At 38.6% G+C, this 16139-nt stretch overlaps 1 protein-coding gene across 11 annotated transcripts in view; it reads left to right on the top strand.

The window, feature by feature from the left end:
• The first annotated feature begins 4189 nt into the window (after positions 1–4189).
• The window catches only part of LOC148351264 (uncharacterized), a 53191-nt gene continuing 41241 nt past the window's right edge, over positions 4190–16139 (top strand). For 7 of the 11 annotated variants that reach the window (XR_015852902.1, XR_015852903.1, XM_088354791.1 and 4 more), the window contains exons 1-2: positions 4190–4287; positions 11602–11872. Coding sequence is in view for 5 of the 11 variants with exons in the window: in XM_088354791.1 (XP_088210917.1) it covers positions 11749–11872 (124 nt within the window). In the remaining 6 variants the exon portion in view is untranslated. Of the gene's footprint in view, positions 4288–11601; positions 11873–12528; positions 13601–13711; positions 13948–16139 lie in introns of those variants that run through there. The other 4 variants (XR_015852905.1, XR_015852904.1, XM_088354789.1 and 1 more) reach the window with 4 other exon arrangements.

The following is a 16139-nucleotide window of genomic DNA, read 5'->3' as shown; positions in this document are numbered from 1 at the left end:
CCGGCGTGGCATGGAGGCAATCAGCCTGTGGCATTGCTGAGGTGTTATTGATGCCCAGAATGCTTCGATAGCGGCCTTCAGCTCATTTGCATTTGTAGGTCTGGTGTCTTTCATCTTCTTCTTAACTAAACCCCACAAATTCTCGATAGGGTTCAGGTCAGGGGAATTAGCAGGCCAATCAAGGACAGTGACGCCATGGTCAGTGCACCAGTTACTGGTGGTTTTGGCACTGTGGGCAGGTGCCAGATCATGCTGGAAAATGAAATCCTCATCTCCATAGAGCTTTTCAGCAGATGGAAGCATGTAGTGCTCTAAAATCTCTTGGTACACAGTTGCATTTACTCTGGACTTGATGAAACACAGTGGACCAACACCAGCAGCTGACATGGCTCCCCAAACCATTGCTGACTGTGGGAACTTCCCACTGGATTTCAAGCAACTTGGATTTTGCTCCTCTCCAGCCTTTCTCCAGACTCTGGCGCCTTGACTTCCAAATTAAATGCAAAACTTGCTTTCGTCTGAAAAGAGGACTTTGGACCACTCTGCAACTGTCCAGTGCTTCTTCTCCATAGCCCAAGTCAGACGCTTCTTCCGTTGTCTTGAGTTCAGAAGTGGCTTGACCATGGGAATACGGCTATTGTAGCCCATTTCCCGGACATGTCTGTGAACTGTGGCTTTTGATACCTGGACTCCAGCTTCAGCCCACTGTCTTTGAAGCTCCCCCAAATTCTGGAAGCGGCTCTTCTTCACAATTTTGTTAAGGCTGCGGTCATCTCTCTTGGTTGTGCAGCGTTTCCGGCCACATTTTTCCCTTCCAACAGACTTTTTGTGGATATGCTTTAAAACTGCACTCTGTGAACAGCCTGCTCTTTGAGAAATGTCTTTTTGTGTCTTACCCTCCTGATGGAGGGTATCAATGATGGTCCTCTGGACAGCAGTCAGATCAGCAGTGATTTAGTTTACTGAACCAAGCTGAGTGTTTTTAAGGCTCAGGAAATCCTCGCAAGGTGTTTCGAGTTACTTAGATGATTCAGGTGATTAGTTGAATAGCCTACTTGTATACTTTTTCATGATATTCTAATATTTTGAGATAGGATTTTTGAGTTTTCTTAAGCTGTAAGCCAAATTCAGCAATATCAAAATAATAAAAGGCTTGAAATAGTTCAGTTGATGTGTAATGAATCCAGAATGTATGACATTTTTGTTTTTTTAATTGCATTACAGAAAATAAAGAACTTTATCACAATATTCTAATTTTCTGAGACAGTCCAGTATATATATATATATATATATATATATATATATTTATATATATATATATGTATAGATGTAACCGCGGTATACCTGTCTCACCAAAGATCCACTTTCACGCTGGACTGGATGATGAGGTTTTTATTACAGTTGCTGCAAATGAATGAGTCACAACACAACACGTGGTAAGCTTCTCTGCTGGCTTTGATCTTGTGGCAGCTCGTTGTAGACTGCCCAAAACATATCAAAGAGCTTTCTTTTCAGTTTACATAAAATACATTTTAGAATATCAACCATCACAATACATTTCTACATCCATTTTAACAAGATACTTTTAACAAGAGATCGTATAGTGTTTTTTTGACGTTTACAATGAATTCAACATATTTTTCTTTCGTCTGAATTTCAACCAACATCATCCTTTTTATATATATGAGAAAATAGAAATAATAACAATAACGAGTATAAAAACGGGTACAATTTACCTGAAAAACCGGCAAAACTAACATAAAAGGCGACAGAAACAAAACGAAAATAAATCCAAACAGCTTGACAACATCAATCACATTACTGTGCATGTTGAGAGATTTGTCAACTGTGGTTTTAATGTTTAAACTTAACTTTTTGCGGGGCACCAAAAGATCGTGTCTTACCGTTGACAGCTCGTTGTAGACTGCCAAAAAACCCCACCTTCCTGTCTAAAGCCAAACTGAACCTTACCACATACCAGCAGGTGGCACTGTTGGACTTATCATTGCAGGACACTTATACAGAAACTATACAACATATTTCAGCAGGAATTTCAATAAAACAAAAGTTATTATACACCCGTTACATATATATATATATATATATATATATATATATATATATATATATATATATATATATATATATATATATATATAAAATTAGGGCGGCGCAGTGGTTAGCTCGTGTGCAGCACAGTTCTGAGGTCATGAGATCGAACCTCCTGTGTGGAGTTTGCATGTTCTCCCCGTGCTTGTGTGGGTGGGTTTCCTCCAGGCACTCCGGTTTCCTCACACATTCCAAAAACATGCATGTCAGGTTAATTGGCCGGTCCAAATTGTCCTTAGGTGTGAATGAGCGAGCTAATTGTCTGTCTCTGTGTGCCCTGCGACTGGCTTGCAGCCAGTTCAGGTTGTCTCCTGCCCACTGCCCGAAAATGGCTGGGATGGGCTCCAGCAACCCCGTGACCCTACTGAGGATAAGCGGTGAAGATAATGGACGGATGGATGATGGAAAGTCATTTTCAGGAAGCGGCTCTTTAAGCTCGGCTCACTGAAAAGAGCCGTCTCTTAAACCTGTTTTTAGATTGTATTTAATCCATATATTGGTTGGTTGGTTGGATACCCTAACCACAAGGCACTATTTCCTGTGGTGTGTCTGCGGCAAGTACAGCCTGGTGGCGCCCATCCCTCTCCAGGCCAACATATGTTTCCAACTGGACCATATAATATTACCAATTATGATTTTATACACAAAACTACTTAAAAATGAGGAGATTAACAAAAAGAAAAAAAGAGATAAAAAGGCAAAAAAGAAACAAAACAGAAAAGAACAACAAAAAAAGCTTGAAAAAAAAGTAGAAGAAAAAGTCAGGTGTTTTAAGAACCCTTTCGTTAGTACATTTCTGATAATAATGTAACAACCATTGTGTGCACAAAAATTAGTTTAAGAATCATTATTATTATAAGTTATAATAGCATTTATCATTTTAACTGTTCATTTGTTTATCCTTAGCAACTTAAAAAAGTCAAGCGACTCAGAATATCTGAAAAATACACGACTCAACAAAATGTCATTAATAAAAAGTACTTTTAAATGCAAAAACAAAATATTGAACAAACTGTGATATACAAGAATAAACTATTGTTTTTTCAGCAAAAGAAAAAACGTGATTTTAAAACACATTATCCCTGAAAAAGACAGGAAACATAAATTAAGTCATTAAGATCTAGTATCAGTCCTGTAATGGCACACAGACGCCACTGCTCATTGTTGCTAAGATACGGCCAATCTCTGAAGAGCGGGACGACGCTTTATAATCAAAAACAACAGCGACCAGATGGTCAAGGTGCTGTATCTGAGTCAAATCAGGAGACCTCTCCTGCTACTGGTACCCATGGAAACCAGTACTAGCTTTTTTATGTTGGGGGGCAAATCCCTACCCAAAAACACAGAGAGGGATGGTTGCCGGGAGGCTGTACTTGCCCAACACACACCACAGGAAATGGTGCCCTTGAAGACCCAGGTAGTCAAGACATCTGTGTACCAAGCCATGTTTATTTGTATAGCCCTTAATCACAAGAAGTCTCAAAGGGCTGTAGAGACTATTACAGAATATAGACCATTATTATACCATCCCCCGATCTAAAAACCTACATGAGGGCAAGGAAAATCTCAAAAACCCCAGCATGAGGAGAATGAAGAAACCTTAAGAAGGGGCTGCACATGAGGTAATCCATATCGAGTCAGATTGCCGAGAAACATTGCAACAATTTCAAGCAGTTACAAACACTTCACCCCAAATTCCAGCACTTCAAACCTGGAAAACACAAAATTGCAATTTAAGCATTTAAGGATTTAAAGCACATGTATGCCTGTGACCTAAAGCCTTCAAAAACTGACAAAAAGGAGAGGGGAAAAAATAAATTCTATGGCATAGGAGACAGAACATTTTTTTATCCAAAGCACACATCATGGCAAAGACGTTACAGACTTACAAAAAAGATAAATGGAAAAACAATATCAACCTTTTACATACTCACCCTATTTAAAGTCATTAATACGGAATCCGTTGGGAAAAAACGTGTATTGACCAATAACAATGGCAAAAGGCGTTTCGAAGGGTACCGGCTTCTCATTAGTGGAGAGCCGTCCCACGCTGTTTACTTTGAAGAGCCGTGGTACACAGAGCCGTTTGGTTCACGAACGACACATAACTATGAGCGACCAGACTGCCATAGAGAATGCACCGAATGACAATTTGTCTGTTACTTGCATGTAGAACAGGTCAGTAAAGATGTTACACGACTACAACTCGGGTAAAATGACTGTTAAAAAACTGTTGAACGTGGAAATGAAGTTTTGGATATATAAATTGTGAGGTAAACAGTGCTAACTGTAAAATAAAGTAGCTTCGCTTTCCTCCATAGAAAACAGCAACTCAAAATGGCGGTCCTTCGATTATTTCGCGAGGTTTTGTCTAGCTCCTGGGCATTCATTTATTCATTTCGTTTCGTAACTATCGATATATTTGAATTGCTATAAAAATTCAATGTAAGGTTAAAGTCTTATAGTGTTCTGTGACAGGGAATCTATGTGTTCTTAAACGAACGTTTATCCTCATGACTTGAGTTTAAAGGAGTACCCCTACACGCGGTTAGTACGGTTGTTAAGGAGTGTAACTGTTTTCGAATGAGCAGTAGTCAACGTTCCCTTTGATTTTCTTCGCATTTACTCAGAGTTTGTGAGTGTGAGCATTGTTTGGAATAGCTGTGATCAACATCAATCCTGCGAGTTGCAAACAAATCATTCTCATTTATCTATCTATCTATCTATCTATTTATCTATCTGTTTATCTTATCTTATTTTATCTTATCTATCTACTTTGGTCATATCCCTCAAGAGGGGTGACCTACAGCAAGACAGACATACAATAACAAAGAAAATAAAAAGGGAAAACTAGCAAAAAAACACACACAAACATTTTTGGACCATGGCCAACTAAATACCCAAACAAGGTACCTAAGTTGGTCATTATAAAACATGTCCAAAACCTGAGATCAAATCAAGTTACATTCTGCTGGCTTTCTGGCAAGAGCAATTTTTTTAATTTTTATTTGAATGAATAGGTTAATATCATATTGGAAGGTTTGCATAGCCCACAAACGTTTTTTTTTTTCACAACAACTTTTGATTGTGATTTCATTTCGAAACGTATATCGTTGTTACATAAAACTAACATTGAGTGGATTTATTTAGTTGGATACACAATACTGAGCAGTATTACTTCACTTTTTTTTTTCGAGAAAGTACAGCGTTGGCAAAAAGATTGACTTGATTCCCGGCTCCTCCGTTTTATATGTCGAAGTGTCCTTGCGCAGGACACTCAATCCCTCGTGCCCCTTATAAGCAGGTAGTTGTCTTGCATGGCTGACGCTGCTATCGGTATGTGAGTGTGTGTGACTGGGTAAGTGTGAAGCACATTGTAAAGTGCTTTGAAAGGTCTTTATTGACTTGAAAAGTGCTATATAAATGCAGACCATTTACTTTGGATATATTTGCAAATGATTTGATTGTGACAACAATATTCAGCTATTTACTGACAACTGGGTTTACTGGGTAGACTGCTGGAAGTGTGAATTTCCCTACGGGGATGAATACAGTGTCTATCTATCTATCTATTTATCTATTTATTTATTTATTTACAACCCAAGTCAATTCAAGTCTGTTTATTTGTATTGCCCTTAATCAAAAGATGTCTCAAAGGCCTGTACAGTCTATAGAATATTACAGACTATAGACCAGGGGTGGCGAACAAGTTTAACACAAAGAGCTGAAATTTTTAACTGTGAGAGTCGAAGAGCCACACCACGCACTGACCTGCCATGAATGACAGACACACACAAACACACACAATTTAAAACATATTATTTCCCATAACACACTCCTCTCCTTACAATACAACAAGTATTGTTCTTGTGTCGATTTCAAGGAAAGTGTCCACCCTCAATGCGCACAAAAAAAACCTCAACATGAAACAACAGTATATAGAAAATATGATGAGGCAAAGAGCCGCATTAATATTAGCCAAGGGCCGCATGCTCGCCACCCCTGACTATTACACCATCCACTGATCTAAAACCTACATGAAGCAAGGAAAAACTCTAAACCTCAGCATGAAGAAAGCGAGGAAACCTATCTGGAACAATTTTCAACATATTAAGTATTATTTTCTTTTATTGATGTTCACTATGTTTTGTGTACGGTTACCCAATGCTAAATCTATTGCACCCTGGTCATCCTGGAAGGGGGATTACCACCTGTGAGGCCCTTTCTCAAGGTTTCTTTTTTTCTCGTGCTGAGGTTTTGAGTTTTTCCATGCCAGTATTTGGTTTAAGATCAGGGGCTGGTGTAATTGTAATCCTGCGCAGTCTTTTGAGACATCTTATGGTTAAGGATTAAATAAATGTGACTTGATTTAAGAAGGAACCGCACATGAGGTAATCCCCTATCAAGGTAACCGGGCTGCACTGGATGTTGCAAGGACATACAAAAAGCAATACACCGACATTGTCAACATGAAATATAGGCTATTCATAAGCTATATAATATAAGTTGTGTTTTAAGCCTAGATTCAAATAGTGTCACTGAGGGCATATCATTCCACAGTACCGGGGCCCTAAGGGAGAGCGCTCTCAAACCTGCGCATCACTAGTAGACCAGAATTTTCCGAGTGAAGGCTCCGAGCAGGAACATTGGGGGAAATAAAATCTGAAATATATGAGAGAGCAAACCATGCATAATTTTGTGTAACACCAACATAACTTTAATATCACATCTTAAGATGACATAGAGCCAATACAGGTTAGCTAAAATTGGGTAATGTAATCAAACTTTCTTGTCTTTGTTAAAAGTCTCGCTGAGCTCTTGATGCGAGACTTCAAGAGACCGGAGAGTAGTACATTGCTGTAAGCAAGACGGTGAGGTAACTAACGCATAAACTATCATCTCAGCATCAGACTGGCAAAGCAGAGGGCAATTTTTTGCAATGTTGCGAAGATGGAAAAAAAGCTGTTTTTGTGATATCCTTAATGTGTAACCTGAACAACAAATTTGGGTCAAATGTGACACATATATTTTTGACTGAGTTGCTCTGCATGATTTTACATTTGTCAATGTTTGGAGCAGTGTTTGAGAACAAGTCACGGCATTTAGATGGACCAATAATAACCATTTCAGTCTTCAGGGTTGAGGCACAAGAAACTAAGTGGCATCCATCTTTTTATCTGAGTGAGGCAGGCCTCCAAATTTCCACAATTTAGTGGGTCAGATTCCTCGAGCGGAAGATATAGTTGAGTGTCTTCTGCATAGCAAAAGAAACAAATATTGTACCTGTGAATAATTCCACCTAACGGACGCATATAAATGCTAAAAAGAAGGGGACCGAGTTCTGAGTCCATCGGAACGTCACACTCAAAGGCTTAGAGGTCCTTTCACCATACCTAACACAATGCATCCCAAGAGAAGGAGAATATTTTTCATGTTAAGTCACTAATCTGATCAGTCAGGCTCCTGTGACCAGTGTCCATACTGAAGTGTTATTTTTGTAGGATTTCTGTCGAATGATTTTTAAAAAAAGTATTTCCATAGTCGTATTGTTTTAGTATTTCAATAGTATTTTTGTAAGAATACTGTAGCTGTATTTACTCGTATTTCTGTTGTAATATTTCTGTTTTAGTATTTTGGTATCATAGTATTATGGTAGTGGTATTTTTGTCTGTATTTCTGTAGAGGTTTTTTTCCAAGTATTTTTGTAGTGGTATTGTTTTAGTATTTCAGTCGTTTTTTTTAGTATTTACATAGTAGTATTTTTGTTGTATTTATTTAGTATTTTTGTATTATTACTTTATTTGTATTTTTGTAGTGTGTTGGTGGTAGTATTTATGTGGTAGTGTTTTTGTATTAGAGTATAACTGTAGTAGTACGTTGTGTTACGATGACATTTCAGTACAGAAGCTCCCCTACCTACGAACGTTTGAGTTACGAACAACGGTACATACGAACATTTTTTTGGGATGTCGAAAAATTTCCGGACATTACTGTAAGTTAGATTTTGTTTTGTGTGCACCTTTATCCGAGTAGAGGTCAGTGCTGTAGTGCTTCTTTCCGCCGTGTGGCGCTGTGAGAGGTCACCTAGCATCCACCCGAAAAAGAAATCCGGCTTCTACTTCCTGGTTTGTGTGTATACACACTGCACTGTATCTGTAGCAGACGTTTTATTGTTTAATTTCTCCTGCATCCATTCGATATGGTTGGTGTACAGCTTAAAGAAGAGGCGAGCCGTTTCTTTTGAAATCAAAGTGGAATTATGCTGATGCTTGATGCTGTTGAGAAAATGATAGGATCGCTTTTTTTCGTCCACTTTTTACCACATAGGAGGAAGTCGCCTAACTCTTCCAAAAGTACCGTATTTTCCGCACTATAAGGCGCACCGTGTTATAAGGCGCACCTTCAATGAATGATAGATAACAAACATGCTTTCCACAATCTTCATTCACTCCCAAAATGAATAAACGGCTGTTTTATTATTTTCTCTGAGGTAAAGCATTTTCGTGACACATCTTTAACATCTTTGAACAACAGCAAGGCATAACATTTTACTTTTCCTCCATTTAGTCAACACGCAAAAAAACGTCTGATACTGTTATGGTTAATTAAACGTTAGTGCAATTGCAATATAGTGACACTCGTAATGTGCAAAAACAACAAGTGCAAAACAATAACAATAAAGCAATAACATAATAACTAAAATGTAAAACATAAACACACACCAAGTAGGACCACCTCTGAATTATTTAATGTTAAGTTCCCGTGCCAGCGCTGTTGCCTTTATTCGAATAGTTATTGTACTGATACTTCTACTTGCTGCTCTTTGTTCAACAACCCACCGTTCAAGTGTTTCCTCTAACTGTGGCCATCTCGCTTTTATTGCCACGGAAACTTTGTTTAGTCTTCCTTACTTGGCGCAGCTTATCCTCATGCTTCCTCCACTTGTTGCTGCTCTATTTCCGTGTTCTACTGCGTGACTGATCGCCTTGAGTTTAAACTCTGCGTTGTAAGCGTGTCTCTTCTTTATACAAACGCACAAATAAAAGAGAATCGTTGTTTAATATTTCTCAGCATGCACAGCGCACTTCTACACGAAAAATGGAGTCGGTGGCTGCTTCTCTTAGTTGCGAGACCTTGCAATTCAATATTGATCCATATATAAGGCGCATAGTCAGCTTTAAAAAAAAAAAAAAATCAGATTTTATGTGCACCTTATAGTGCAGAAAATACGGTAAGTTAAACTTAACTTTATTTATCTTTTTAGTCGAATCCAGTCATGTTTATTTGTGACACCCTTAATCACAAGTAGTCTCAAAGGGTTTCACAGACCACAGAATGTCAACGCCTAATGTATAGTTTTGTTTTTCAGTACTATGCTTTATCATTCAGCCTGCTTTTTAACGTTTGGATGGAGCATATGATTTTATTAAACGTTTATTTTTAAGTTTCAAAACAATACAGGTTACTTAAACAAGAATTAAACATACCTATATAAACCTTAAATATATGCATTCCATGAAAAATATAGCATTTGAGCAACGTCTCGTTCGTAAGTAGGGCAGCGTCTGTATATGACATTTTGGGGCTGAAAACCTGTTGCACACGTTTTATGTTCTCATTGCCTCAGGTGAAACTTGCTTCTGGACTGACTGACACGGACTGATGTGCATTGTTTGAACATCATTCAAGGATTATTGTCCCAGAAGTGTATGAATTTAAGTTTCTTGTTTTTTAGGAAAAAAAAATTAAATAGCAATCATCAATGGTATTGAATCGCAACACTTGTAGAATTACAATCATCAACAATCGCTATATCAAATCAGCACCTTTGTATCGTCATACAATCGGATCGTGACAAAAACATATCGTCCCACACCTAATCTAGATGTTGACGGCCTCTGTATGTTTATGTAACGGTTTGGGACGGAGACGCTATTGAGCATGCGCGGCTCTCAGCAGGGATTAGATTAATGTAGGGATCCCTCTGTTGAAAAAAACCTGTCTGATGACAATAGTCAGCAGTCAACAATGGAAATAATTTTCGACTATTCCAATTTATTTTCTTTTTTTTGTCAACAACGTAGACTAATTGCTGGAGCCCTATATACATTACAGCGATAGCCATTAAAGCAAAACCATTTAGATTTTATTTTTGAGAGAGCCACACCATATATTTTAGTACAAAATACAGCAAAACTGCCAAACCCGTTCTCCAGACAAAAGCTAATTCTTCAGCGCATTTTATTTCACTGTGACATTAGATTATTTGAGAAAGTCTATGAAATAATAATTATGCCAGAGCCTGTTTCCCATATCAATACAAATACATCACTTAATATTGGATTCCCTCCCGCGGTTACTTTAGAGTGTTGAGGCTCATTTTGACTGTCATTTTTGTCCTAAATAATGATTTCAAGACAAGGTGCAAGCAAAGTTTTTTGGTAATAATGTCAAAATACTGCAATCGAGGATACCAACGTATTTACCTTCAGTGCAGACGGCGCTGGGCAAAGTAGAAGTTGAAACTTTGTGAACGCGCTATGTATAGCTCTGCCGATTCCTACCGCTTTCCCAATCAAATTGCTCTATATTCTTTGCTGGAGCTTCTGGGTTAAACAATTGTTTTGGGTTAAAGCTTGTTCTGATGCTTTTCATCACAAAGTGTCTCAACAATAAAGATAGAATGTTTAATAAGCTTCCATATAAAGGATTATTTAGCAATTTAAAGCCACAACACGGGGTCTGTTGGTGTGACACCTTGACTAAACTAGTGTCCTATATATTCTGGACAAAACCCTATAGCTTTAAGTATTGTCCTTCTTTTATGTATGTGTGACAATTGGCTCTGTATGAAGCAATATATTGAACATTTCACAAGTTCTATTTCATCTCCGAGCCATATGGCTCGCAAGCCATAGGTTCCCGACCTCTGTCCTACAGTATCCTTTTAGGCTGAAATGCAGTTTCACAGTTTATTTCCCTTAACCGCATGGGTCATCGAGGCACCAATAAGGACGCAACTCTGGACAGCTTTCTCCACTGTTGACGGTACCTGGCCTGATTTTGGGTTGTGGCAAAGTTGGCACCAGTCCAATCCTTAATGTTGGCAGCCCAGTTCTTCTTTTCCTCCTCCCCTCTCCTCCTGCCCCATTGTACTGTGCCCTGGAGAGTTATCTTGGTCAGTCCTGATTATCTTTTGACCTGTCCGTACCACTGAAGTTAACGTCTGCACACAGTTGACAACAGTTCTTCGTAGGGTCCAATGTTACCTCTGATTGTGTTGCGCACTGCTTCGTCCGTCACATGGGCTAAGTAGCTGATGCCTAGAAGTTTCCTGTTGCATTTGCATTTCATGGCCAGGATTTTCAACTCCAGTTTTGCTGTCTCTCAAGCGTAGGGGGGGGGGGGTCGTCCCCAAACCCCCAGCTAGGTTTCAGACTTTTTCTCCTCGCGTCAATCACATCCCTGTTATTGTGTTTTTTTTCTTTGCAGGACAGCACCACTTCCGACCGACATTTCATTGTCAACTGGAGTCTGTCCGGACTACCTGGCGTTCTGCTCCAGCAGAGTAGAGTATAAGAGCAAAATATCTGTATTTAACTTAGTGGCAATCAAGCGTGTATTTCGAGTGCATAGACAATGTATTCAATTGGGAAAGGAAAGTTTGAAGAGGAGCTTCAGGTAACGGAGGATGAGACCAAGCTGGAACATCGATGGCCGGGCTTCCAGTTTCCAGTTGTTCCAGTTATGTTGAACAGAGCAGGTGAGGTATTTTAGTTTCAATAACATCCTTCACTTTTTATTTTAGGCTCTTTAAGTCCTCCGCACAATATACGTTTCATATCATTTCCATATTCTTGATGCAGCTGCTAATAAGGGATGGCGAGTGTGATCCTCGAGACAAAATTAAATAATTTGCCCATGTGGCTAACCATATATTTAATCAGGCAGTTAAACAAACTTTTTTTGAACAACGAGTGTTAAAAAAAACAACGGACGTTTTTTAAATTCATCCTACTAAAATCTACATATTAAAGTATTATTTACCACTAGGACAGGGGTCGGGAACCTATGGCTCGGGAGCCATATATGGCTCTTTTGATGACGGCATCTGGCTCTCTGAAAATTTCTGAATGAAACAAATCAATCAATAATTTTACTAATAATGTTACTTTAGCAAAATAAATAATAATAAAGTCAGAAAAAAACATGTCCAAAAAAATAAATAAATACACACATTTTAATTTATATATATTTTCACCTGCAACTTTTCGTTCAGGCACGCAGCTAAGAGCCAATCTGTTCTCCGGTGAGCGGGAGGGTCCGCTACCCGGAAAGTCTCATTTTAATGGATAATTTACAACAATCTGCACAAGTCATTTTGAAGCAAAGAAGTAATATTTCCTCGTTTTTGGTTAGCTTTTTTATGCAGAGTGAACCCTTCTAATCAAGAAGATGACGAAAAGGAAAAAAGATGAAGATTACCGTACGTTTCAGCAGGAATGGACAGAGCAATTTGCCTTTATTGAGAGAGCAGGTTGTGCAGTGTGTCTTATATGCAATGATAACATTTCCTCGATGAAACGGTCAAATATAAAGAGACACTTCGACACACGCCACATTTTCAGCGAAATATCCAGTGGGAGACAAGAGAAAGAAGGCCTGTCCAGAACTACTTTCCACAGTCCAGGCTAGTCAGCAGCAGCTCCGTGTATGGGCCAAACAAGGTGATTTTAACTCTGCTAGCTTTGCTGGTTCTTTAGCAATTGTGAGGAGCGGGAGGCCTTTTACAGATGGCGATTATGCCAAATCATTTATGCCTTATGTGGCCAACGAGCTTTTTGACGACGTAAGGATAAAAATAAAATAATCAAACGGATAAAAGATATGCCTCTTTCAGCAAGAACTGTGCTGTGATGTCGAATCAAGTGGAGATAAAAACAAGTGAATGACATAAATGCAGCGGAGTTTTTTTTCCCTCGCTTTGGATGAATCAACAGATGTCAGTCATTTTTCCCCAGTTCAGTATTATTGCACGCTATGTTGACGGTGACTCGCTGCGTGAGGAAAGTCTTGCCGTTTTGCCACTAAAAGGGACAACGAGAGGAGAGAATTTATTCAAGTCTTTCATGGAGTTTGCAAATGAAAAGAATCTACCAATGGATAAACTTATTTCTGTGTGTACCGATGGTGCTCCGTGCATGGTGGGGAAAAACAGAGGATTTGTAGCGCTGCTTCGTGAGCAGGAGAACAGACCCATCCTCAGCTTCCACTGTATTCTACATCAGGAGGCACTTGCTGTATTGACCATGTTTGGATCTACTTATGCATGCGAACAGTCGTTCTCACACCTAAAACACATCAAAACTGACCTGCGATCACGTTTAAAAGATGGAAGCCTAAACGCCTGCATGAAGCTGAACCTCACCACCTATCAACCGGACTACAAAGCCATCAGCAAAACCATGCAACACCAAAAGTCGCATTAATAGTAAGTCAGAAGTACTTTTCTTATTAATAAATACCTTTAATTTTATTTTGAACAACATGTTATAACAGAGTCTTATTATAATATATATATTGTTGGTCTTCTTCGATTTAGATAAGAAATTGCTGACCTGAGGGCCTCAGACAGCGGTGAACAAGCAGAGCGGGCAAGTAAACATGGACAGATATGAATAAAACCTCAGCCTACAGACCAGTTGATTGTTATAATTATAAATAATTGTTAGTTTTTGTTATTAACTTACAATGTTGTTCAAAATAAATTCTGTCTTATTATACTATAAACTCGTTGATTTTCCTCTTCCATTTAGCTGTTTTTGGTATTAAAATATACATATGGCTCTCCTAGGATTAGATTTTAAAATTTGGGTTTTTTTCGGCTCTTTCAGCAAAAAAGGTTCCCGACCCCTGCACTAGGAAGTGCTAAATAATACAGGTCCCTTTGGTAAATAATACATGTCCCTTTAAGGAAGATTTTCGCAAATTTCTTCTGCCAGGGAAGAATAAAAAAAAAACTCACCCTCTGATTGATTATATGATGCTAATAACACTCGCTGTTTTTTGGTCGTTTGTACATAACCCCCGAGTTGTGGTGGATTTCCATGGTTGTCATTCATGGTACAGTGTGTATGCTTAGACTGGTGCTGCAACTAACAATGATTTTAGTAATTGATGAATCTGACGATTATTTTTTCGATTAATCGATGAATCGGATTTAAATAAAATACATTTATTTCCTTTTCTTTATTCAAATATGGAAATATTGTGAGCAAATAAGAAAAGAGTGCAGAAAACAGAATATCCTACAGTATTAAACAGTTAAAATAAATCTATGGTTGTCAAATAACAAACAAAATACATACAAATGTGTGCTATACACCTTCATGTATATACAGACGCTCCCCCACTTACAAACATTCGAGTTACGAACAAAGGTACATGCGAACATTTTTTTTCAGGATGTCGAAAAATATCCGGACATTATGTAAGTTAGATTTTGTATTGTGTGCACCTTTATCCGAGGATAGTGCTTCTTGCGCGCAGTCATAAATCAGCTAACAAGAAAACACTAACATGAGCAAGCTACCAGAGGGGTTTTTCACACTTAAAAAGGCAAATAACAAGCAAATAATGCATTGGCTTACCCTGCCCCTGAGCTCCTTTCATCGTCGTCGGTGACTTCACGTTTTTTTTTAAGGTGCTGCCTCATCATCGTGGTGCCCCAGTGCCATTAGGGCTTCACCAAATCAAATTGGCATTGCGATGTGACGTACGATAGCGTAACCCCAACCACTGCGTTTTTTTCAAGGATTCATAATTCCACTTTGTTATTTACTTAATGGATTGTTTGGCCAACAAGAATTGTCACACAAAGGGGTTTATTGCTGGCCAATCAGAAGTGGGTATAATGGCTCCAACCAATGAAGGCGTGGCCAAGTTTGCAACACTTTGATAGTCCGGTGTAAGCTGCCAGTCGGCTAAACACAGCGTTCACAAATGGCCACCAAAACGAACGCTACAGCTTGTAGCTTTAACCGGCTTGTTATATTGAAAAGAAATTCAGTAATTAGACTCTGAGGAAAGTCACAAAAGCGAGGGGAAAAGCTGATCACAAGCGGATGTTCCCTGGATATTTATCACGTCCGGGAATTGACTGAGGCGGCGTCAGATAGCTAAGCTAACAGCTAGGCTAACAACTCTTAAGCCACTACTGCCGAACGAGGCTTTTCACAAACCCCATATCCATTACCAATAAAGCAGAGAGGACTTGGAGTTACCACTCGTGCAAAACCGCTACATTTGTGACAAAATGAGTGCTAAAAAGCAAAAGGAAGAATACAAATCACAATAAATAGGATCTCATTATATAGAACATCACAAACGACATGGTGTGCTCGCGTTTGTAGTCCTCACTCGCTTTTGGTTAATATGCGTGGTTTCGTCTCTGTCGCATTGCCTTTCATAATTAGTGTATTTATAGTACTAGGTTAATAAGTTTACATGGGCATAAATTTATCATAGATCTAGCTTCTTGATTTTGCTCTAAAAATGCACCAGATTGATCTGGCTGAATTTAAATTGTACAAAATTTTCCTTTTGGGAAGGGTACGCCCCCCCACTGTCAACCCACAGATCTCACAAAGTTCTATGGGAAATGCTGCACCAACTCACTCATTTATATAAACGTAAGCAGGAGTTATTATAACAATGTAAATTTCGCCTTATTTTATATACTGGTTTGAAATAATTATATAGACATACAAAATTAAAGTTTTAAGCGGGGCATAGGCAAAAAAAAGACTACTTAAGGTCAAACTACTAGGCTGGTCCTACTAATGCTGATAGTATATCCTTTACTGCCCTTTAGCAGCCAGGTGGAGTATTTGGTTTTAATTTATTAAAAAAAAAAAAACGCCATTGCTAGCAATGACCAAGAGAATCACTTAACATTTGATATACCGTATTTTCAGGACTTTAAAGCGCACCAGATAATTGGCGCTCCCCCAAATATAATCTTTATTGTT

Source organism: Urocampus carinirostris, chromosome 15 (genome assembly GCF_059441175.1).
Source record: "Urocampus carinirostris isolate Australia breed hairy pipefish chromosome 15, RoL_Ucar_1.0, whole genome shotgun sequence".
In the NCBI taxonomy this organism is placed as follows: domain Eukaryota; kingdom Metazoa; phylum Chordata; class Actinopteri; order Syngnathiformes; family Syngnathidae; genus Urocampus; species Urocampus carinirostris.
This window is presented reverse-complemented; position numbering and strand designations above follow the sequence as displayed.